The 23,164-nt window shown below is 38.3% G+C and overlaps 1 protein-coding gene across 1 annotated transcript in view; it reads right to left on the bottom strand.

The window, feature by feature from the left end:
- SPEF2 (sperm flagellar 2) overlaps positions 1 to 22,777 on the bottom strand; it is a 163,739-nt gene extending 140,962 nt beyond the window's left edge. Inside the window, exons 1-3 of the mRNA XM_055325754.1 lie at positions 22,643 to 22,777; positions 11,122 to 11,224; positions 4,206 to 4,458 (exon numbers count right to left, since the gene is read on the bottom strand). Of these exons, the coding sequence (XP_055181729.1) occupies positions 4,206 to 4,458; positions 11,122 to 11,224; positions 22,643 to 22,700 (414 nt within the window). The 5' untranslated portion in view covers positions 22,701 to 22,777. The remainder of the gene's footprint in view (positions 1 to 4,205; positions 4,459 to 11,121; positions 11,225 to 22,642) is intronic.
- Positions 22,778 to 23,164: the final 387 nt, after the last annotated feature.

Here is a 23,164-nt window from a genome sequence, read left to right as displayed (position 1 = left end):
CCTAAACACTACTTTAAGAGTGCCTTGTCTTCTTACCATGCAGTGCGAATGGGGAAGCCCAGGGCTTTATCTACTCTCTGGCAAGTAATGAGATCTTCCATGAGATCTTCCAGAGTTTGTCTCTCATCTTTCCCTTCCTCTGCACAGGGGGATGACTACATTCAGGATATGTTTATTTCTTATTATTCTAAATATATTAATTTAAAAGGTGATTTATAGTGCAAAGAGAAGAAATATAATTCTTTTTTGCCTGTAGTTTACACATTCCATATATATAGTCCCTTGAAATTCTCTAAAAATATTTAGTGATTTCCATGCACCATCATGTTCTTGTGTATTTAAAGGCATAGGAGATCATTAAAGATTTTCAGAGAAATTTGAGGAGCAGTGGAGAGTTAGACCAAGAAGGGCCAGAAAGAAGGCAAGAGATTTTTAAGGGGCTTGGAGAGGGAAGCAAGAAGAAAATCACCCCACATTGCCAGGATGAGAAAAATGAGGCAGGGCAGGAAGACCAAGGGATTGCAAAAGAGGGAACAGGGAGGTGGAATGCCCGCCTTACATCCCTTAGCAGAGACAGCAGTTGCAAGCCTTCACTAGAGTAGTTAGTAGCAACCTCCGATTACTGAAGCATCTCAAGCATTCATTTCTACCAGACAACTTAAAAAGAGATCAAGTTGTCCTGCCACTCCAAGAATGGTAGTTCTTGTTCTTGGTCACAAGGAGAGGTAACAGCAGGAGTGGGACGGAAAAAAGGGAAGAGTGAAGGAGAGAAAGGTGGAGCATGAGTCAAAGGAACATGCAACTTGCACTACATTAATGCTTATGCAATGTGTACTAGAGGCATAAATCGTAAACAGTATACACTATGCACTAATGAGTGTCTGGAAAAAAATCGTACTGTAAACCTTTTCAAATTAAAACATCTTTGTTCTTCCTTGAGTTTTTGAAATTTTTCAAGTTTCTCAAAATGCATGTGGACAAGATCTTCTTTCATGTGTTTATATTTTTCTTGAAACCTGTGTGTGACCCGCATCAGACTGAAATCAGTTTGACGTGGTATCAGGTTTCTAAGTCTCTAAATGGAGAAAGCATTTCAAAAGATTTCATTATTAGAATATAAAAATTATATTGTCATTAAAAGCACACATAAAATTTGTCTTCAAAATAAAATTTTTATGAATTATCATTGATGATTAAAATAAATTCAAGCCTCATGCTAATCACTCATATCTTTAATTCACACAAAAACAATAAAAACATGAGTTGAGTCCTTTCTTATAAAATATTTTCACATACATTTTCATATTTTTTGTCCAGAGTTTAATTTTTTAATGAATAGTGTTTGAATTCTTAGAGAAGTACATTTTCATAAAAATAATTTCAAAAAAATGTTCTTCAACATGTAAGAGATAATATAAGAGGGAAGTTCTATTACTTAAGCTGCTTCCTAGTAAGAAGTGAAGAACCATTAAACCTTCAGGCCACTGGAAATGAGAATCTAACAGCATAAGAAAATGAACCTCAAATATGATTATAAAATGAGGCACAGAGCAATATGGCTGATGTATTTAACTAAGACTTTTATATCCAAAAGTAATTTCCTCGAAATCTAAAGACTTACGAAATTGGTGTTTTTTTTTTTTTTTGTTTTTTTTTTTTCAGATGGAACTGTTATTCAAACCATTTTTGGTCCTACTCTTCTAAAATAGCCTCAGCAGATCCTGGCACTTTTGCAGATCATTTCAGGACCTTTCAGCAGATGTTCCTCACCTTCCTGCTCTTCTCAACATTAAAAATGGCCTGGCCTCCATCCTCAGAGAGGCAACAAAAATATAAAGTTCTTGAACATCCTACTTTCCTACTCTAATATGTATCTGTATCTTCAGCTTAATTATTATCCTCCCCCCAACCTAGGAAACAGCCACTGAGATAGAATACAGCTTACAGTTAACTGTGTGGCTTTTAGAGTCACGCTGCCTAGGTTTGCTGCAGCTTTACCCCTGACTAGCTTCATTAAGTTGGGCAAGTTACTTAACCCTCTGCACCTTAGTTTCATCATCTGTAAAGTGGGAATAAGAAAAGCACCTATCTCATAAGGCTGCTGTGAAGATCAAAGTAGACAATGTATACACACTACCTGGAACAGGGCTTTGCACCTCACTAATGTATGACCGATAAATTTTAGTCATCATTAATATTATTATGTAAGACACCTGCATTTTCCTCCATCTGATAGCAAAGAAAAAGACATATCTAGTTCTTCCCTAAGATACCTCCTCCTCCACCTAAACCATCAGTTGCATCCTCCTTTCTTCCCTAGAGGACTTGGTTTCACTTGGTTCTCACACCAGTCATCTGCTGCCATTGATTCTTATTCTCATCCTGCCAGTTTCCTCTATGTCCATAAAGGAAACAAATAACCTCACATTTCTCATGAGCTTCTCTTCTGCAGCCACTGTTTTTCTCTTCTTCCTTCCCTTCCCTTCCCTTCCCTTCCCTTCCTTCCTTCCCTTCCCTTCTCTTCTCTTCTCCCTCCACATTTCTTGAATGAATAGTCTAAGCCCAAGTCTGCTTCATTTCAAGTTACTCTGCAACTCACCACATTCCATGCTACCCCACTGAAATATTTTTCTCTCCTGAAAATGGGGAGTTGGGATTTTTCTTGTGTTGATCATTGTGTGATTGCCTGGCATAAAATAGGAGCCCAGTCAATATTTAATCAACGAATGAATGACTGACTCTGGAAGGTCACCAGGGCCAACATTAAACACAATGGTTTCTGGCTGGTCTCAACTACACAGCACTTGTGCCTTTACAAAGAATTTTTTTGTATATTGCTTCCTTAAAACTAAAAAAAAAAATAAAAAATAAAATAAATAAAATAAATAAAAAAAATAAAAAAGCCAAACTCTGAGGCAGGTAGAGATAACCAATCTTGTTTTAACAGCCGGGGAAACAGAGACTGAGAGTGTTTCAGGGATTGGCCCAGAGTTACTCCACTTGCAAGTGAAAGAGGCAGAATGCAATACCAAGTTCTTCTGTGGTAAATCTAATCTCATTTCCAGCTTTGCATGGTGCTGGGCTCAATCTGCTACCAGATGTCGTAGGGACATCTGCTAAGAACAGATAAATCTGAAAGTCGAGATGGCCCTCACATCCATTATGTCATCATATCTTCAGAAATTCAACTTAAACATTCAATTATTTCCTTTTCTATTTAACGCATTGGATCAGTGAGGCACTCCCCATTATCCTAGAGGCCTGGAAAACTAATGTACTTCACTTGCTATAAGGAAATAGCACAGGAGCTGGAGATAATTGTCAACTAAGAAGTAGTATCAATTAATGAAAACACACTTAATGAGTATTTGCAATGTTCAAAACATTGTACCAGGCATATTCCTTGAATTTGAGAAACTAAAAAACTTGTGAGGCCATATGACAGATAAATCGTGAAAGTTGACCAACACTATCAGCAGCAGGAGGTTAATACCAGAGAGCAAGAATCGCCCGGGCCCTAGGAATCCCACAGGAAGAATCCATGTGTGCTGGCAAGGTTGTACACCAGTGGAGGGAGAAACATTTGCAGGAAGAGGAGAGAGGCGAAGTGTGAGATTGGGTGAAAGGGATGGAAGAGTGGAAATATACAAGAGCTATTCAAGGACAGGCTGCTGACCAATGTAGAAAAAACAAAGACTTCATGATGAGGACCATGAAGAAATACAGAAAGACCATTGAATGAAAGATCTTGAATATCACTCCAGGTTGGAGACAGGATACACATAAAATGGAAGTTTTCTGAGCAAAAGAACCCAGTGCAAGTGGAATTTAGGAAAGATTCATCTAGCAGTCGATTGGCCTCTGGCAGAAAGCCGGAAGACCAGGAGACATGTTAGTAGGCTGCTACAGTCATTCTTGCAGGCAGCTGAGCAGATGTGACAGGAGCAGAAATGAAGAGAGGAGCAAGGCATTAGGAACAAACAGAGTTTGATATACTATTGGCGATGTGTATTAGATGGAGTGAGACATCAAAAATGGATCAATGAATTGAAAATATTAATAAAAAAACAAAATCCAGATTTGGTCAATTACATCCATAAGACACGTAGACACCCAATGGGACTTCTTTGTGAAGGCAATGTCACTGTCATTTTTCTCTCCTGAGTTTTATACTGTGTTATATTTCTGTTTCTTTGCATACTTACATCTCGAAAAGCCTCACTTTTCATACTTTGGTATCTGACGTTTGCCAGGGGTTGCATAGTTTGCATTTCTATTCCAGTCAGTCCACTTTTCTTCTTTTTCTGAAGAACAATGTACAACTGATACAAGAGTTTGGTTGCTGCCCCAGGCTTTTCCGTTATGATGTTGTGGGCCACATTCTGATCAAACTGCACACCCAGAAGGTGAAGTGTCGGCTCCAAGCGAGAAAAATTATTAAGCTTGGCATTTGAAACTCTAGGCATTAAAATAGTTGACAAAGTTAGACACTGGTGTTGAATTAAAAACAACAAATATCAGAGGTATTATCATGATCAAATATTATGAGTTATCCCACGTTCTTTTCAAAATACCATGCCTCCCTAAAGCCACTCGGTCATGTAAATATAGTAAGATTTTCTACTGTCCTGAACACCATAAGTTTATTTCTCTTCAAAGGTGAAACTAAAACTCATTTTATACACTTTTGTGCTTAAATATACTTTTTTCTGCTTGTAGAATTTTTACAAGAGGTCAATACAAAAACAGATACCTACGTATCTTCTACAAAATGGGAAAACAACTATGGTTTTGAAAAATACTTTACTCAGAAGGCAAAATTGTAATTTAAATTTCCATTTCTTTAAATGATATTATACTGGAGTCAAAACATAGCCCTAAATATTGCATTGATGACTTTAACAACAATCCTCTCAGGCACTGTCAGAAATATTTAATTAAATAATATAAGCATGCAATCACACTGATTATATAATCTTCACTTTAAAGTTTAAGAATCAGTAAAGACTTTCTAATTTTAAGTTATTTTTGAGTCACTATGAAATGTTAATGTTTATTAAAGTCTTACAAAAATGAATAGGATGTAGTCCCTGGCCCTGAGAGTTTCACTATGGGGTGAGGGGGGACAAATGAGTAAATAATAAGTGATAAATTGATAAATGATAAATTGATAAATTGGCCACTCTGAATCCAGTGGCCAGGAAGGCAAAAGAGATATTGGATGCATTTTCAATTCTTGTGCCTCTCTGTGTTCCAACTAGAAGTAAATATCAATTTTAACCCTTAGCCTATTTCCTCCTTACTTTAACTTCCTTTCCTAACGTGCAGTGACAATTTTCATGGAAAAAATATACTGAATATACTCAGATATAAGTGAAAGTCCCACCCTTCTCCCCCACAAAAAAATAATAGCTTAGAAAAGAAGGGGGTTGGCACATACTGGGTAGAATTTCTGTTCATAGGATTATTCACTCGGTAACTTCATTTTGAACTATAAAATTATTTGGGTGAGATACAATGATATTCATGACCTCAGTTAAATTTTATAAGTTTGCAGAGGCTGCTTAACACTTAAACTTTATATACTACTGCTAATATACTGTTTCTCAAGGGATTGTGTTTTGTTTTTTGTTTTGTATCACAGATACTGCTGTGGAACACCATGGAACCTGTACCACAGGAAAGAAAACACACTCGTGCACATACACAAAATGTGTATGCCATTTTTAGATGCTTGTGAGCCTCCTAAAATCTAGCCTAAAAGTGCCCATGTTCTGCAAATTAAAAACCCATGGTACAAAAGGAGGTGGGGCTGAAGGACTACATGAATAATTTCGAAATATGAATAAGGAGTCAATATCACAGGAAGGCCAATGTCAACAAAAATAGTGACACAACAACTTGAATTCCTCTTCCAGTTAACTGGTGTAACTTACTATCCTATTTCCTCTGTTTAATATTATTGTTTTAACAGAAATATCTGGTAAAGTATACTTGGCATATCAAACTACATCAACAAACTTTGAATAAAATATTTTAAATTAATAAAAGAGAAACAGGTTTCAGAGGGGATGAGAAGAAATAATAAATGCTACAGGAAAGCTCACAATAAAAGTAAACATTTCTTTTAGGTCTTCTTATGTCCAGGTTTGTAGTTTGCTTCCTCACAAGTGCCCTTACAGTTTGACATAACACATATCTGCCTAAAATGATAAGAGTAATGCTGACCGTGTTTGAAAAGTATGGTTGTAAAGGGCCAATTAGATCAGTGACTTGTGCCTGCCTTCCCTGAACAGGCACCTGACACTCCCTCTTGCTCTTCCAACACAGTTATTCTTTCACGCCCTCCCTATCCACAAAGTCCCGAGTCTTGCCCATCACACATGTTTGAAAAGATGGCCAGAGAGTCACTTGTCAGAGCTTTGGCATTGGTCATAACCTTGGGCTACAGAGATTAAGGGCATCAAAATTCTGGAGGGAAAATCCAAAAGAAAACACTATCCATTTCCAAATTTTATCAGAACATAGCCCTGCACCCGATAAAAATGGAGACCACTTCCTCTCGTCTCGTTTTACATCGCCCTATGAATGCAGTGTAAACCTGTTAGTATGAAGGAACAGTCACACATTTAGGGTTTAAAATGGTTCTTATGAACTGGTTGAAGTACCAGGTATAACAGTACTTCTCTCTGGAGGTTTTTAATATACACAGTCCAGATTTCCAAGCAATCAAAATTGTTAGAACATAATTGGCATGTAAATTGGTGGAAGTCCACTCTTGTTACAGCATGTGCTTGATCAGTATAGCATGATAATCAACAGTTGTTTTTGTAACAGAAAAACCATGAAGACATCCTTGCTCTGGAGACAGAGTATATGGTGTAAATGATGACCTCTGAGGGAATAAGGAACGCATTCTGGAAAGAGTCTTCTTTTTATGTGCAGTGTTTGTTTTTAGCATTTGATGACTCATTTTTCTTATAGTAAATTCCCAGATTTTGTGTGTAATGTTGCATAGAGGGTAGTGAGTGGGCATGGGGAGAGGAAGGAGGTTATCTTTTTTTTTGCTTTTCTTTGTTGACTGGACAAAAACATGCCACTGGTAATTAAAGCATGGAAGGGTTTTCCCTTTCATAAAAGGTGGAAGGATAATAATCAAGAACAAAATCTCTTTTGAGGCAAATCTGATCTACAGTATTATTTTTCTCATGTACAAGCAATGCTATCTGTCGCACATAACATAAAAAGCAAATTAATAAGTTCATGGCAATTCATGTGACATGTTTGTTCATGATGATTTTATTTTATTTATTTTTTTAAACTCTCTTTTTTTATTTTTTTACGATAGTCATACAGAGAGAGAGAGAAAGAGAGAGAGAGAGAGAGGCAGAGACACAGGCAGAGGAAGAAGCAGGCTCCATGCACCGGGAGCCTGACGTGGGATTCGATCCTGGGTCTCCAGGATCGCGCCCTGGGCCAAAGGCAGGCGCCAAACCGCTGCGCCACCCAGGGATCCCTCATGATGATTTTAGCATTCTATTTATTGGTTTAGGAGATGAAACTTTTGTGTCTCATATTTTGGTTGCCATGATTCTTAGCTTAGCTGATTAGTTTTTATTTTTTTGTTTATTCCTGTTCTAGGACGCAGAGGAAAAATCATATTTTTTTGTGATTTCTCTAAGTTATAAAACATTCTTAGGATTATTTTATATTATTTTTAGATTTATTTATTTATTGGAGGGGGGGAGAGAGTGAGCATGGCAGGCGAGGGGCAGAGGGAGAGACAGAGACAGAGAGAGACAGAGAGAGAAACAGAATCCCAAGCAGCCTCCCCACTGAGCACAGAGCCCAATGCGTGGTTGGATCCCATGACCAAGAGATCATAACCTAAGCCAAAATCAAGTCTGACACTTAACTGAGTCACCCAGGTGCTCCCATTCTTAAGATTATTTAAATTATTTTAACTATCTGATACTTGTAATTCTTATTTGCCCAAAGATTACCTATCTTCTCTCCTTCTTGCCACCTGGTAAGGGCACATATTTTACAAGGTAAGTAGAAGCTGTTCCCCAGGAATATCCATGCTCCTTTACTCTTTATTCTTTTAATTAATCTGCTCATTTTTCACCCTTTGAGATGTACTGCACATACCCTAAAACATAATTATTTCAGAGTTAGATGAGTTCTCAGAATTAAGAATTTCTAAGGAAAATAACTTCAATTACAAGCATCATTTATATTTTAGACTAAAAAGAAAAAGGTAAAAATAGTAGACAAAATCCCCAAATCATGAGCCTGAGCATTAGACATCTGCTAAAAAAATAGGCTTTGACAAGGAAGGATCCTTTTCCCCACAAAGTACACTACTACAAAGGTCATATCCATGGATTTACTGATCCTTCTTTAAAAGACCATGTATCCCTAGAAAAATCATGTTTTGTTCCAAGAATTCAAGAGGAATGGAATTTGGTTGTCAGAACAAGGAGGTTCCTCTTCTCACTTTAAGGAATGCAGTGACAAAGTTAGTTCTTTGCAGTGGGTGAAAAGCAGGGCCATTACACATGATGTTACTCAGGGCACACCCCTGTCCAAAGGTGAGGCAAGGGTGTGAATTTACCCTGTGCTCAGCTTGCCAAGCCTTCTCCCTGATGCAAGGCTGTTGCATAAAAAAAAGGCCTTTCCTTTGCACAAGGCCTCTATGTTCACAGAGGTGTGTGTCTTCACAGATCCATCCGGATGAGTTCCCCTTTTTCTATTTAACACAAAGGGCCTCTACCGCACTGCTGACAAAAGTCAGCTTAGTATACCTGAAATACTATAGACATCATCTGGTCAGTATGGTGCTTTAAGTTTTCTATGGCTAAACAGGTATGCTTTCTGACATCATTCATTTATTTATTCTGTAGAGAAACATAATTGTGGTCAGCTATGGGCCAGGGACAATCTTTGGAGCACAAAGAATGCACATGCAAACATATTCTGCAACTTTCAAGAACTGTCATTTAAAACAACTTCTACTAGGATGGCCAAAATCTAAAACACTGACAACATTAAATGCTGGTGAGGATGTGAAGTAACAAGAACTCTCATTCATTGCTGGGAGGAATGCAAAATGGTATAGCCACTTTGGAAGCCAGTTTGGTGGTTTCAAACTTAAAATACTATTACCGTATGATCCAACAATCACGCCCCCAGATCAAAGGAGGCAAAGGAGTTGAAATTTATGAAAAGGAGTTGAAATTTTATGTCCACACAAAACCTGCATGTGGATGTTTACAGCAGCTTTATTTATAATTGCTAAAACCTGGAAGCAACCAAGATGTCCATCAGCAGGTAATAAACCAGACATTGAAATATTATTCAGTGCTAAAAAGAAATGAGCTACCAAGCCATGAAAAGACATGGAGGAAATTTAAATACATTATTTCTAAGTGAAAGAAGCCAAAAGTTCCAACTATAAGATAGAGATTCTAGAAAAGGCCAAACTACAAAGATAGAAAAAAATCAGTGGTTGCCAGGGTTGGGGTAAGGGAAGATGAACTGGTGGAGCATGGAGGATTTAAGGCAGTGAAAATACTATGTATGATACTATAATGGTGGATACAAGTCATTCTACAGTTGTCCAAACGCATAGAATGCACAATCCCAAAAATGAACCCTAATTAAACTATATACTTTGAGTCAACATGTATCATTATATATCATGTTCACCAAAGTAACAAATGCACCACTCTGGTCAGGGAGTAGATAATGCAGGGGGCTATGAATGTGTCAGGGCAAGGGGTTAATAGGAAATCTCTGGGCAATCTGAAACTGCTTTAAAAAATAAAATAGGAAAGGATTGCACGACATTTCGCGAGTGAAACTATACAAATGACTAATAAGCACATGAAAAGATGCTCACTATCATTACTCATTAGGGAAATGCAAACCAAATCCCAAGAGATACTGCTTCATACTGACTAGGCAACTATAATCAAAAGACAATAACAAATATTGATGAGGATGTAAAAAAATGGTAACCTTCATACATTACTAGCATGAAATAAATGATATGGGCACTTTGGAAAGCCATTTGGGTGTTCCTCAAAATTGTAAACACAGATCATGCAACCCAACAATTCCACTCCCAGGTCTATACCCAAGAGGAATGAAAACATTTCCATGTAAAAACACAATGCCCATAGCACTGTTCACAATAACCAATAACTATCCACAAATTAGTAAATTGTTAAATGAAATATGGTATATCCAATAGAAATTACTCAGCAAATAAATAGAAATTCAGAAGCAAGGCATCTGGGTGGCTCAGTGGTTGAGCGTCTGCCTTTGGCTCAGAGCGTGATCCCGGAGTCCTGGGATCGAGTCCCACGTTGGGTTCCCTGTGAATGGAGCCTGCTTCTCCTCTGCCTATGTCTCTGCCTCTCTCTCTCTGTGTCTCTCATTAATAAATAAACAAAATCTTAAAAAAAAGTGGCACCAATACATGCTACAATACAGATACACCTTGAAAACATTATCCTAAGTAGAAGGAGCCAACACAAAATACACATAGTGTAAGATCCCACTGATACGAAATGTGTATAATAGGCAAATCCACAGAGACAGAAAATAGATTAGTGGGTACCAGGGACCGGGTGGTTAGTGGTGATGGTTGTGAATATACTGAATATGTAAGTACGCTTACCACCACTGAATTGTGCTTTAAGCTGGTCAATTGCAATTGGTGAATTAGATCTCAATGCAGCTGCTATAAACAAAAAATATTACAGGGTTTTCTTTGGCCAGGATACTATAAATTGCTTCATTTCTCTTAAAAGAAAGAAGAACCAATTAACAAAATAAGAAGTGATTTGGCCTAAGATTTCAGAAATATAGGAGATATAACAATGGGTCCCATGTAGAGAGGAGGTCTTGCTACAGCCATATCAGTTTCTCTCCTTTGTTCTCCTGGGACAATGAAGCAAGTACAGGTGATGTCCATGTCAATGGTATGGTTGGCTGGTTCAGGTTTGGAAAGAATCTTGTGGCTCACTATCCTTTAAAGTTAACTTTGGGAGCTAAAGCCATCCAGATGCCAAAGGCATTGACCCTTAGTAGGAAAGAACTTATCTCACTAACCTGCTTTCTGAAAATTCCGAAAAATCACCCTGAAGTTCAAACTTGTGCAGAATTTCTCCAATTAGATAGCCACTGGAAAATGCCTTTGCAAATGACTTGGGACCTGAATTTTGAAACATAAAGATAAAAAAAGTAAATTATGTTCCATAGAGAGCATAATTATTTTCATTATGTATACATAGAGCAAAACTCCAGAACTGGACTTGAACTCAAAATGCCATGAAAATACTTCCAGATACATCTTTTAATAATCACATAAAAAGATTGGAGCTTAACAGATCATGCCTTATAAAGATTCTTAAGTAAACATAAATCAATACTTGAAGATATATGAAATGTTGAAAGAAAACACAACTTTTGATTAAATTAAAGCACAGCAATAAAATTTATTTCAACCTTAGATCTAAAAAAACACCTTCAATTTATTTTACAGAATTACACTCTAATACCTTAGTTATCAAGGCAGTCTATGGATGATGATAACATATTCTAGCCAAAAGAGGTGCAATCTAACGTTAGTAAACTTTAAGACTTAATGTTAACCTTTTTAAAATGGAAAGTTTACAAAAATCATCTATCGACACCTTCTCAAATAAAACCTAATAAGCATAATCAAGCTTTCCCTTGGTAGTTCTGGAGGTCACTCTGGTCCAGTTGTTGTCCCACACAATGACAGAGATAGCTCAGAGGAAAACAAAGTTTGGAGCCAGGGACATCTGCATTGGAATCTTGCCTCTGCCCCTTACTAGCTGTGCAACCTCTGGCAAGCTGCTTACCCTCCCTGAGTTCCCAATGCCTCATCTCTAGATAGATAACCATATCTATATCTCTCTTGAAGAGCTTTTGTAAACATTAGAGGAGTATATGAGAATTGCTTGGTAGCATGCCTTCCACAGAGTAAGCACATAATAATAGGTGCAGGGAAAAAAAATGTGTTAATAAAGTTTGCTTTTTTAAAAAATGTCCTTATTTGTGGGTCACTTATATTTTTCTTACAAAATGAAGGATATCGGGTTACATGGTATTCAAGGATGATATGCAAAATTGATAGACAAAATAAATGTTGTCATAGGACAAAGCTATCATCTCTCAAATGATTTCAAAATCTTCCCAAAACCTTCAACATGTTCCTATCAGGGTCCTTTAGATAACAGCAGCCCAAACACTATATATCACTGAGGTATAGCAAGCTTATTGACACCAGATTGTCCTCTTTTATCTATTTGATCAGTAATAAGGTAGCTACTTGATTACAAGGATATAACGTTTCTTCCTGATTTGTAGTAATGGTACTTTGCGGATGCCTGCGTGGCCCAGTGGTTGAGCGTCTGCCTTCAGCTCAGGTAGTGACCCCAGGGTCCTGGGATCCAGTCCCACATCGGGCTCCCTGTGGGGGGGCCTGCTTCTCCCTCTGCCTGTGTCTCTGCCTCTCTCTCTGTGTCTCTCATTAATAAATAAACAACATCTTAAAAAAAATGGTACTTAGTGTGTGGTTGCTATGGTAGGGTGGTGGGGTGAGGTGAGTCGCCACAAGGCCACTGTTGCCCAGAGACCTTACTCAGCACACTACATACTACATGTTATCATAAGAATACAACTCTTGTATAGCTGACACAGCTCACAATTTTGCCAAAGCTCTCCTGATATTTGTTCTCAAAATATTTTATACTCTTAATAATACCTCAATTCTTAGCTTGAATCAATATATAATAAAAGTAGTTAAAAATTATGTCAACTATGCCCACTGATTCTATTTACTTAGGGCGGACTCCAGAACCATCCGGCATCACAATCTGTTGATTGTGTTTCCCAGCATCATACAGTAATAGTATTTGAAGCAACTGAAATCCAAATGGCTCTTTCCACATCCTAAGGATAGAGGTGTGCTATCTTCTCCTCCTGAGTCATTTCTGCTTCCTCCTTTCCTTAAAGACCTGACACTGTTGGCCACCAATGCTGCTACCTGGTCCTTTTTTTTTTTTTTTTTTTTTTTTTTTTGCTACCTTATCTTGGCTGCCATCATTGTCCCTACTGTGCCATATGGACAGCTCTGGCTACATCTTGCACCTCTTCTATCTTTGCTTCCTTCTTTCTGGTTTTTCCCCCCCTTCTCTCTTCCCTACCCCATCCTTATTTTCCTCTTATCTTTCTCAGGAGCCATTTGACATACAGCCATTGTCAGACTATGGATATCTATTAATAGTCTAAAGACTACTGTTCTGAATTCTGAAGCTGTTGCTCTGTCACCTTCAGGTAGTTCCATTCCTCTCTCTCTCCCTCTGGATTTTGCACTGGATCTGCTGTTCCTTTGACTGAAAGCCTGAAGTCTAGCTGGTGAATAACCAGGGAATATCTGTATCCTGCTCTGTCGCCCTCAATGTAGTAGGCAAATGACCTTTAGTAAACTGTTTATTACACAAAGGCCACAGAAAAATAAAATCATAATCCACTTCCTTTGAAATGCATGACATATTAATAAGGCAATTCTGATATGAGCAAAATAGAGGCATTTATGGATATAATGGTCGAAGAACAGCAAACACTTATTTCATTGTCAAATAGTTTACTACAAAGTACAAAATCATGTCTGCAGTTTCGTATGCGTAGGACACTTCAGATTTCCTGTATGCTGCATAAGCAGAAAAGAGAACAGTGAGTGAAGAATGAGAGCAAATGAGAAAACATGTAGAAAAAAAGAAAGGAAAAAAAAAGATGACTATGTGCAAGAAATTAGACAGAAAGAAGATGATGAAGACAGCATATATTAGCCAGGAATGTACAGATTGAAAAGTATGAGAAGACAGAGAGGAAGCCAGAGAGAGAGAGAGAAAGAAAAAGAGAAAGGAGAAGGGGTTGGGGAAAGGAAACAACAAGGGAAAAGAGGAAAAAGCAAAGGAAAGCTTATTTTTGCCCCTTGGTTTGTTATATTTGTCTTCCTACTAAATGTTCCTGGATACCATGACTAATTTCATGATGGCCACCTTATAGAAGCCATCTTCTTTTCCTGCAGGAAAGAAGAGGTGGGCTGACTTTAGGACAAGATCAATGAATAATACAATAAATAATTAAACCGTGGGAGCCCAGTGATATTCTTCATCCTGAGCTCTAAAGTAATTTACATCTGGGACCAGGTCATTCAACAACAACTCAACTTCGCATCCAATTTTCCATGCAACACGCCTGATTCCTATCACTATGGTGTTCTTTTGCTGCAATCTTTGATGTGGGCATTTCTGGAAGGTCCAGATAAGGCAGGATACAACAGATGAAATGACCCATGTGCTTCCCACCAAAATGACCCTGAACCAGCTGGAGAAAGCACATAAAGGAGATAAGCTGCTCGTATTCCACAATGGAAATGAGGATACCGCAAGCTCTGGAGAAAGATTCTCTGGGTTAGATTCCTTGTCCATTTACAAGCCACTGAACTCTGGGCAATTATATAAGTCTCAGTTTCTAGTCTTGAAAAGAGGGAGAGTGACAGGTTCTACCTCAAAAGAGTTAGTTTGAGAAGTAAAGGAGATACTGCATGTAAATGTTTAGCATAATTCCTGGCGTATAGTTAAGTGATCAGTGACAATTTTTGTTATTATCACTGCTTCCTAATTTAAAATAACAGGTCATATTAATTACACAATCCATAAGCTCAATGACCATAGTACTAACGCCCTTATTTTAAAAGTAATTCAATACTTAGCAAATATTAGACACTGTCTTTAAATTCAAATACAGACACCTCCCCCCCAATCAGGTCCAAAAAAGGTATAACACTCCCACCAGAAGCACAGGTATGTAATCAAACACAGTTGATTTCTACAGCAAAACATTTCAATTGGAGAAATAAAGACTAAGCAAAGCATGACAGCATTTCTGGTTAAGTTTTGCTACCAAATGAATAAAGAGATCCTTGAATTTCGGAAATGTAAATAAGGGTCTGTATACCTATAGATTCTGTGCTTAGTGGTCTTCACTGTTCTTTTACTAGAAAAGCAAAGATCTAGTCTGTGTTATCAACCACATTTGAAAAGCCAAGCAAATTTACTTCCATTTGAGAGAAAGAAAAGCAGCTGCTGAGGGCTTGGCACTGACCTGGCCCCATCAGGCCTTGGTGTTCCCAGGAGTTGGCCCAGCACTCACAACTAGGCCTTGGCATTCTCCTGCTGAACATAATCAATTTCATAGCACACCAACGCCAGACAAGGCCACTCTGTGACCCTGACAAACCAAGACAAAAACAAAATTCCTCTGTAATCATGTCTGTATTCAGACCAAAACAGTACTGTCCAAAACACAAAAATGACCAAAAATGCCCCTATTGTGGTCAATATAAGTGTTTGTTGCCTTTTTTTTTTTTTTTTTTTTTTACCAATTATGGCTTTGTCTCATTCTGTCTACTTCCTAGATAAGATTTATTAAGATACCCAGTCATAGAGTTCCCTATGCTTCTTGGCATGGTCCAGTTCAGAGCAAAGCACTGCTTCCTCAAACCCTCTTCAAAAAACACCTAACACAAACCTAGATGTTTAAGGCCTTTTTAACACCCTCCTACTGAATGACCCACAATTCCCCATGGCATGTTTTCTCTTGTTGGACACGAGTTAATAAGCACAACTTTTTTTCTGTCTCTTATTTAGGATGATGCCTACTATCATGCCTATCCTATAAGAGGCATGTTGTAGCTACTTGTTTATTACATGAGAGTATACCAGTGAGGTAAAAGTAAAGTATTATTTATTATTCAACTACGGGTGTGTAATCCTATGGTCTCTGGCTGGAGGACATTGACAATTTATTTTCTTCCAGGATAACAAGAGGATGATCAACCCTCTTCTTTGAAGATCCTATCATAATTCTCAAGATTTACTATCTGAAACAAAATCTCCAGATCGTTCTAAATTTCTCTGATGGTTAAAACATTGGGCGGCATTCTTTTCTTGGGACTTCATGTCTTCACATTTTTGACATTGATTTACACAACAGCCTTCAGCTATCAGATTGGATGCGTCAATTTCTAGGCAACGGAAGCCAAATTTTCATCAAGGAAAATGCTGCTGAGCTGGCCAGAAAATGACAAAATCCATTGCATTATGAGAAACAATATATTTCCTAAGGACCCTGAGGGAAGGGAAGGGAAGGAGTATAAGGAAAATGTGTGGTTTAATGACACTAGGTTAAAAGAGGAATGAAGTTTAAAAAAAAAAAAAAGAGTTGGGATCCCTGGGTGGCGCAGCGGTTTGGCGCCTGCCTTTGGCCCAGGGCGCGATCCTGGAGACCCGGGATCGAATCCCACATCGGGCTCCCGGTGTATGGAGCCTGCTTCTCCCTCTGCCTGTGTCTCTGCCTCTCTCTCTCTCTGTGACTATCATAAATAAATAAAAAATTAAAAAAAAATTAAAAAAAAATTAAAAAAAAAAAAAAAAGAGGAATGAAGTAAGAGTGAGCAGACCTAGAATCTACTGGTAAGTTGCCACTACCTAGCTGTAAAACCCTAAACAAACCTCTGAATACAGGATTTAATGACCCCCATATGCCAAAAAAGAATTAACTGATATCTAAGATTCTTTTTCATTTCTAAAGTTATGAGTCTATGATATGGTTAAGGGCACAGGCCAATAAAAGGTCACCACAATGCATTATAAAATATTGTATGAAAATAAATATCCAATAAGATATTTAAAAATCTCTGTTGTGTTTTTCAAAACAAAATTTGATGCTGACCTAATGTTAATGTTTGATGTTGACCTAATCAGCAAAGTACAGTTAGTGCACAAGAGGGCCCAAATAAAGAATGTCGCTAAAATTTGGGACAAATAGAAAATATAACTCTCTAAAAAACTAGTGAGATTTAATATAAAAGGATATAATTAGGGGCACCTGGGAGGCTCAGTCAGTTGAGTAATCTGCCTTTGGTTCAGGTCATGATCCCAGGGTCCTAGGATCAAGCCCCACATTGGGCTTCCTGCTCAGCAGGGAGCCTGCTTCTCCCTCTGCCTGCCGCTCCCCTGCTTGTGTTTGCTCTCCTTTGCTCTCTCTCTGTCAAATAAGTAAATAAATAAAATATTTTTAAAAAAAGGATAAAATTAGCCACCTATGGAAACTCGCTTATAAGACAAAATTAACAAAGAACATAGATTATTTCTTAAAACTCAAAATTTACCTATTTAAATTTTTTACACTTCAGGTAGACAATAATCTTGGATACATTAATTAACCTTATTCAGAATAGATATTTGCTGTAACAATAGAAGAATACACAAATATTGTAACTTTAAAATTTTTTGTAGTTGTAACAGCACTGGAAAATATCATTGGACCATATGGTTTCCCCATGTACTTGTGGAAGAGGAAGAGGAGAGAATTTAACTGAACCTAACACAACTACAGATAAAATCTCTAGATCAGAGAAGTAAAACATATCAAATATTAGATTGACTTGAAGGTTCTTTTGGTAATGTCTAATTTCTGATTATCAATGAGAAATCTGACTTATAAATTTGATCTTCATCCGCGTGTATCAGCCCATCAAAATGATGCATCATGTACAATTGCCAGTATAAGTTATTTTGCTCTTTTTCTTCAGGATAAACTGGTACCTTGATTTATAAAATCAAAATGTAATCTCAGTTAGTATGAAACAATTTCTAAAAAACTGCTCAAAGTAATAAAACAGAACTTCTGAAATCACAAAGATGAGGATCAAATTACCCAGGGTAACCTTCTCAAGATGAACAAATTCATAAGATTCAACCTAAAATAATACTTTACTTTTGCCTCACTGGTATACTCTCATGTAATAAACAAGTAGCTAAAACATGCTTCTTATAGGATAGGCATGATAGTAGTCATTATCCTAAATAAGAGGCAGAAAAAAAGTAAAATAATATTTATTGAGTAACTAGATCTAGTATAGATGTTAGGCATTGTGGTAGGTGTTTTCCATTTCCAATTTCATTTCATATCCTCCCAAATATAAAGAATTTTTTTTACCATTTTTCAACTGAAGTATAGTTGACACACAATGTTACATTAGTTTCAGGTGCACAACATAATGATCTGACAACTCTGTATCTTATGCTGTACTCATCCCAAGTATAGTTACCATCTGTCACCACATAACACTATTAAATTCTATTGACTATTTTCCCTATGGTGTACCTTTCATCTCATGACTCATTTACCCCATAACTGGAAGTAGAACCATTATTATTCTTACTTCTCTGGGCATGAAATGCAGACCTAGAGAGAATTATTTATATTTCAGATGCTATAAAATTGATAGAGAAACTTAACTGTCCCAAATCCAATTTTCTCTTTATTACACCTCTGTTACTATTGATAACAATGTTTAGGATTATTTTAAAAATATTTTCTTAATTTATTTGCCAGAGAGAGAGCAGGCAAAAGAGTACAAGCAAGGGGAGCAGCAGAGGGAGAGGGAGAAGCAGACTCCCCACTGAGCAGGGAGTGGGGCTGGATTCCAGGACCCTGAGATCATTGAAACAATTAAAAGGTACTTACAATTTTCAATATATCCTAATCCAGGATCCAAAAGAATATGGACTACCTTGTATATACCCGTGTTTACAAAAGATCTGATCTGTACAATGCAGAGAATACAAGTTTCCACTCACTTAGGAGAATGTTCAGTTATGACATTCCAAAGCTAGTTTCCTTATGTAGTAAATTCATTAAGGAGGTTCAGAAAACAGAAGCAATGCTTATTTCTTAAAATAACAAGGAGTTCCTTTAGAATTTTACAACAAATCTTTTAGTAACATTAGTCTATATTACTTATTTTTCATTATAGAAACAAATACTTGAAAAAAAACTGCTTGAATTTTCGATGTAATTTTGTGTTGAGCAACTTTTTGTATTCTAAGACATTTTATTATCATATACATCTAATAAGCATTATTCTCTAGAAGATATGGTCTAGTTAAATTAAACTCACTGGAGATCCTTAGCTTTGCTAACAAAGCTTTGAATCTTCATATGTTGAGACTAATCAAGTCTCGGGTGACTCCCAGAAACCTCATTAAGTGGAGGGAGATGGTTCTCAATTGAGGATCATTGGAATTTATTTTCTTTACTGCTGATATTCAGGATAGTCCAGGCAACATGAAATTCAATATAGCATGCTTTATCCAATTTGACTACTACTGTTCAGAATAATGCAGAAATCAATCGGCTTTAGCTGCCTTGCCAATGACTGAACAATTATTTGGCCTCATCAAGACAGTGTAAATGCACTCACCTAGCATTCTCATTGTTTTCTTCGTCCTAGCAAGCAGTACAGGACCGAACCATTTTGAAACAAACACTAATAAATCCATCTTTGCCATTTACCATCTAGGAATTAGGTTACAACATGCCTGGGTGGTTGAATTTGTGTACTTCTTATAACTTCAAACTAAACAGTAATCCTATAAAATGAGCTCAGATGAATACAATTGAGAGAGTTGAGTTTTTTAAAAATATATTCCCTCACTATAAATTGCAATATACAACATGGTGCCTAAGAGCATAAGTCAAATTCTAGCTCTAGGATCCACTAGTGTTGTGAGCCTGAACAAATAACCAAGCATGTCAGCTTCTTTTACTCATCTTTACAGCTAGGACAATGCCTCTAGGGCCTTTTTTTTAGAATTCAAAAACAAACAAATAAAAACCCATAAAGGGCTTAGCACTAGTATAATTGCCTAAGTGTCTAATAAAACTTTTTATTATTATTTACTATTTTTTTTCATCTACAAAATTCATCTAAGAAAATAATTCTTATGTAATCCTCCCTAATACTTCATTATATGATGCTTACTAATTTCAATTAAAAGATGGTAAACATCCTTTTCTCCTGTTTTGTCATATGAAGTTTGATCTTTTTTGATTTTCTATTTGCAATCCTATGTTGAATTTTCCTTTCAAATTAGGAAGGCAATACAAGCAACAAGCCAAGCAGCACCAATGTATAAAGAAAAGCCAGCAATCCTCTCCATACCCAAGGTAATCAATATCAATACACTAGTTTATATCCTTTCACACTTTTCCCTATGCTTACAAAAACAAACAATATGAAGATTCATGTATATGTCAATAGTCTAGTATACGACCCTTCACATATTTCTCTGTACTAATATAAACAGATAGATCAATGTGTTTTTGTGTCTGAGCGTATGTGTATCTGTATTTCCTAGTTGGTACAAAAATGGAATTATACTCATCACAATAAACTGTAACTTTTATTTTTTACTTGACAAAGAACATGAATATCCTGTAGGTCAAAAGTTATAGCATTAACTCATTCTTTCTAACAACTGTATAACATCCACGGCATGAATACAGCATCATTTATCCAAGTATGCCACTATTGAAAGATATTCAGATTGTTTTCCTTTTTTTTTTTTTTTATTTTGTCCTTACAATTCATGTAGCAATAAACGTCCTTGTTCAAATATCCTGACATACTGGTGATTTTATTGTAGTATGACAGTTTCTGAAAACTGAGGTTTAGCATTTATTATGTATGAAGCATTATTCTAAATGCTTTACATTTATTATCTCATTTAATCTTGACACAACTCAATGAACTATTATTATTATTCCTATTTTGAGTATCATGAAATTTAGGTAAATAAATTGCCCAAGATCATTCTCTAGAGGTTGTAGTCACTTACAGTCCTTCCATGATAGTTCCTATAAGCCATTCCAAGCCTTCCACTACACACCACAAAATGTCTTAGCTAATGACCAGAATCAACAATTGGCTGTGTGCTTCCTCAGGCACACAGATCCTATCTTGCTTGTTTCCAAACACATTTGAGTGTGTTTCCTATAACCTGAAAGGCCTTTTACAATATGGATGTGGTTACATCAGGGACTATCTCTTCCAACTCCAGCAAGCTGGTAGGGTCAAGAAATAAATATGTATTCCAAATGAATGGGATGCAGAATATTGCAGCCATCTCTGCTAACAGCTTCAGGGAAGCAGACATGGGAATTCTCCATTCATAGTTTATGTCATTAAAATTCTTACTTAAAATGTCTCCAGTCTTTCAATCTTCACAGAAAGAGTTAATACTTCCTCTCAAAACCCGAATTCCAAAACACTGGTTAAAATTATAATTACAACTATTATAATTATAATGGCACAGTACTGGTGTTATGTTTCTTATTAATTTTATTTACTTTTTTCAAAAGTGTTTCAATATGCAATAGAGTCTAAGGGACTTGACCAAAGGGTCTGGGTATTACTAATCAAGTAAATGAATCAAATTAAACTCAGCAATCTGTAACTGTTTTTATTTGGAAGATCATAACTTAAAATTATATTGCACTTTGGCTACTATGGTAAAAAAGGAATTTAAAAAAAAGGAATTAGAGAAATGCTAAACATCGTGCTGAAATGCTGATCGGGATGTTTTAGGTGAGAAACAGGGACAAAATGGGATGATCATAGAATTATATGAAAGAATATATGGCGGTTCCCAGGGAGCGTGTGGAGTATGGTTTGGCAAAGAGTCTAGGGTTTATGCCTCAGGAAATGCAACTGGAGGTGCTCCAACAATAAAGAGCGTAATGCTGATAATGAACGAACATCTTGCTGCTTCAGAAACACTTCTGGTCCAGCAAATCCACGGTTGACCTGAGGTCGGGTTGGCACTATTGTCCTTCTGGTAGCAACTTGGCATTATGCAAGGGTGCTTCTGCGAAAACAGACTGAAATGATTTGGGCTGAAAAACCTCTTGCCTTGAGCAAAAACCATACCAGCTGGAAAAGGAAGTGCTGAAGAAACCACAGAAAGAAGCGGAGCTGGAGGAGAGTGGAGAGTGCTCTGTTGGAATCCCTTGGCTGTCCTAGGAACCGCCAGCGCGTACAATTGCCCCTGCGGTGGTGGGAGTCAGACACTTTGGATGGCTACTTCACGGCTGGGATAAAATCGGATTAGGGACTAAAGGTCAGCTTTAGCCAAGAGTCAGGAGTGGTCGGAAATAGCTAATGTTTGTAAATTCTGAGCTACAACTGCTACAATTGGTAAATGCTAACCTACTCTGCGTTAACTTGCTCCCCCTCCCCCTCCAAGGTCATTAGGTAGGGAAAGTACGATCCGATCTATTTTATGCTGCAGGAAAGAGCCTCCCCCCCCCCCCCCCCCCGCAGAAGGTGCTGTAATTCGTCCCGGGCCGCATACCCAGTCGTGCCCTACCTGGCTTTAAGGCTTCAGAGCTCCTTGGCCTGCAAACCCACCATGCTTTTTTTTTTTTTTTAATTGGAGTTCAATTTGCCAACATAGAGCATAACCCCCCAGTGCTCATCCCGCCAAGACCACGCTTCTAAGGTGGGAAGGGAACACTGTGAGGCCAGACTGCGGGGTCCGGCAAACTCCGCTCCCTGACCCCTCGGCTCGCTTAGGGCCGCACAGTAGGTCAGAGGCTGGGCCGCCCGCCGGGGACGCCTTCCCGCCACCTTCCCTCGCCCCCCGCGCTCGGGGCTCTGCGCCCCGGGGCCGCGGGCCGGGTCACTCACTCACGGTCCGGGACACCTTCACCTCCTGGTTGAGCCACTGGCACAGAATCTCCGACATGGCCCGGCCCGCGCCGCCGCGTAAGCAGGCGAAGGAACGCGCGGGAAACCCGGCCGACGGCCCCGCGTCCTCCGGTTGCCCAGGGCAACCGGTTGCTAAGGAAGCGTATCCAGGCGGGAGCCCGGGGGCAAAGGCGGGGGCAAGAGGGGCCCCGGGAGCCCCGCCGCGTAGCACCGACAGCCGCGGCCCGCCCCCTGCCGGCGGGTGAGGCGGGGACGTGCGCAGGCGCGGGGCCTCCCGGGGGGCGGGGCGAGCCCCGGAGCCCCGAGGCCGCGGCCTGAGCTGGGGCTTCCTGGACGAGCAGGAGGAAAGCGAGCAGGAGGCTTGACCGCAGGGGAATTCTCTTCCTTCCTGCTTTTCTTCTAAAGAGAGCTGGTTCCAGGGGCGATTCAGGCGCTGTCCTTGTGAGCGGTGGCCCAGCTCACAGTGAGGCTGACCCCTGTCTCCACGTTGTGCTGAGAGGG

Source organism: Nyctereutes procyonoides, unplaced genomic scaffold (genome assembly GCF_905146905.1).
Source record: "Nyctereutes procyonoides isolate TBG_1078 unplaced genomic scaffold, NYPRO_anot_genome, whole genome shotgun sequence".
Classification (NCBI taxonomy): Eukaryota; Metazoa; Chordata; class Mammalia; order Carnivora; family Canidae; genus Nyctereutes; species Nyctereutes procyonoides.
Note: the sequence above shows the minus strand (reverse complement) of the source record. Positions and strands in the feature narration are given on the sequence as shown.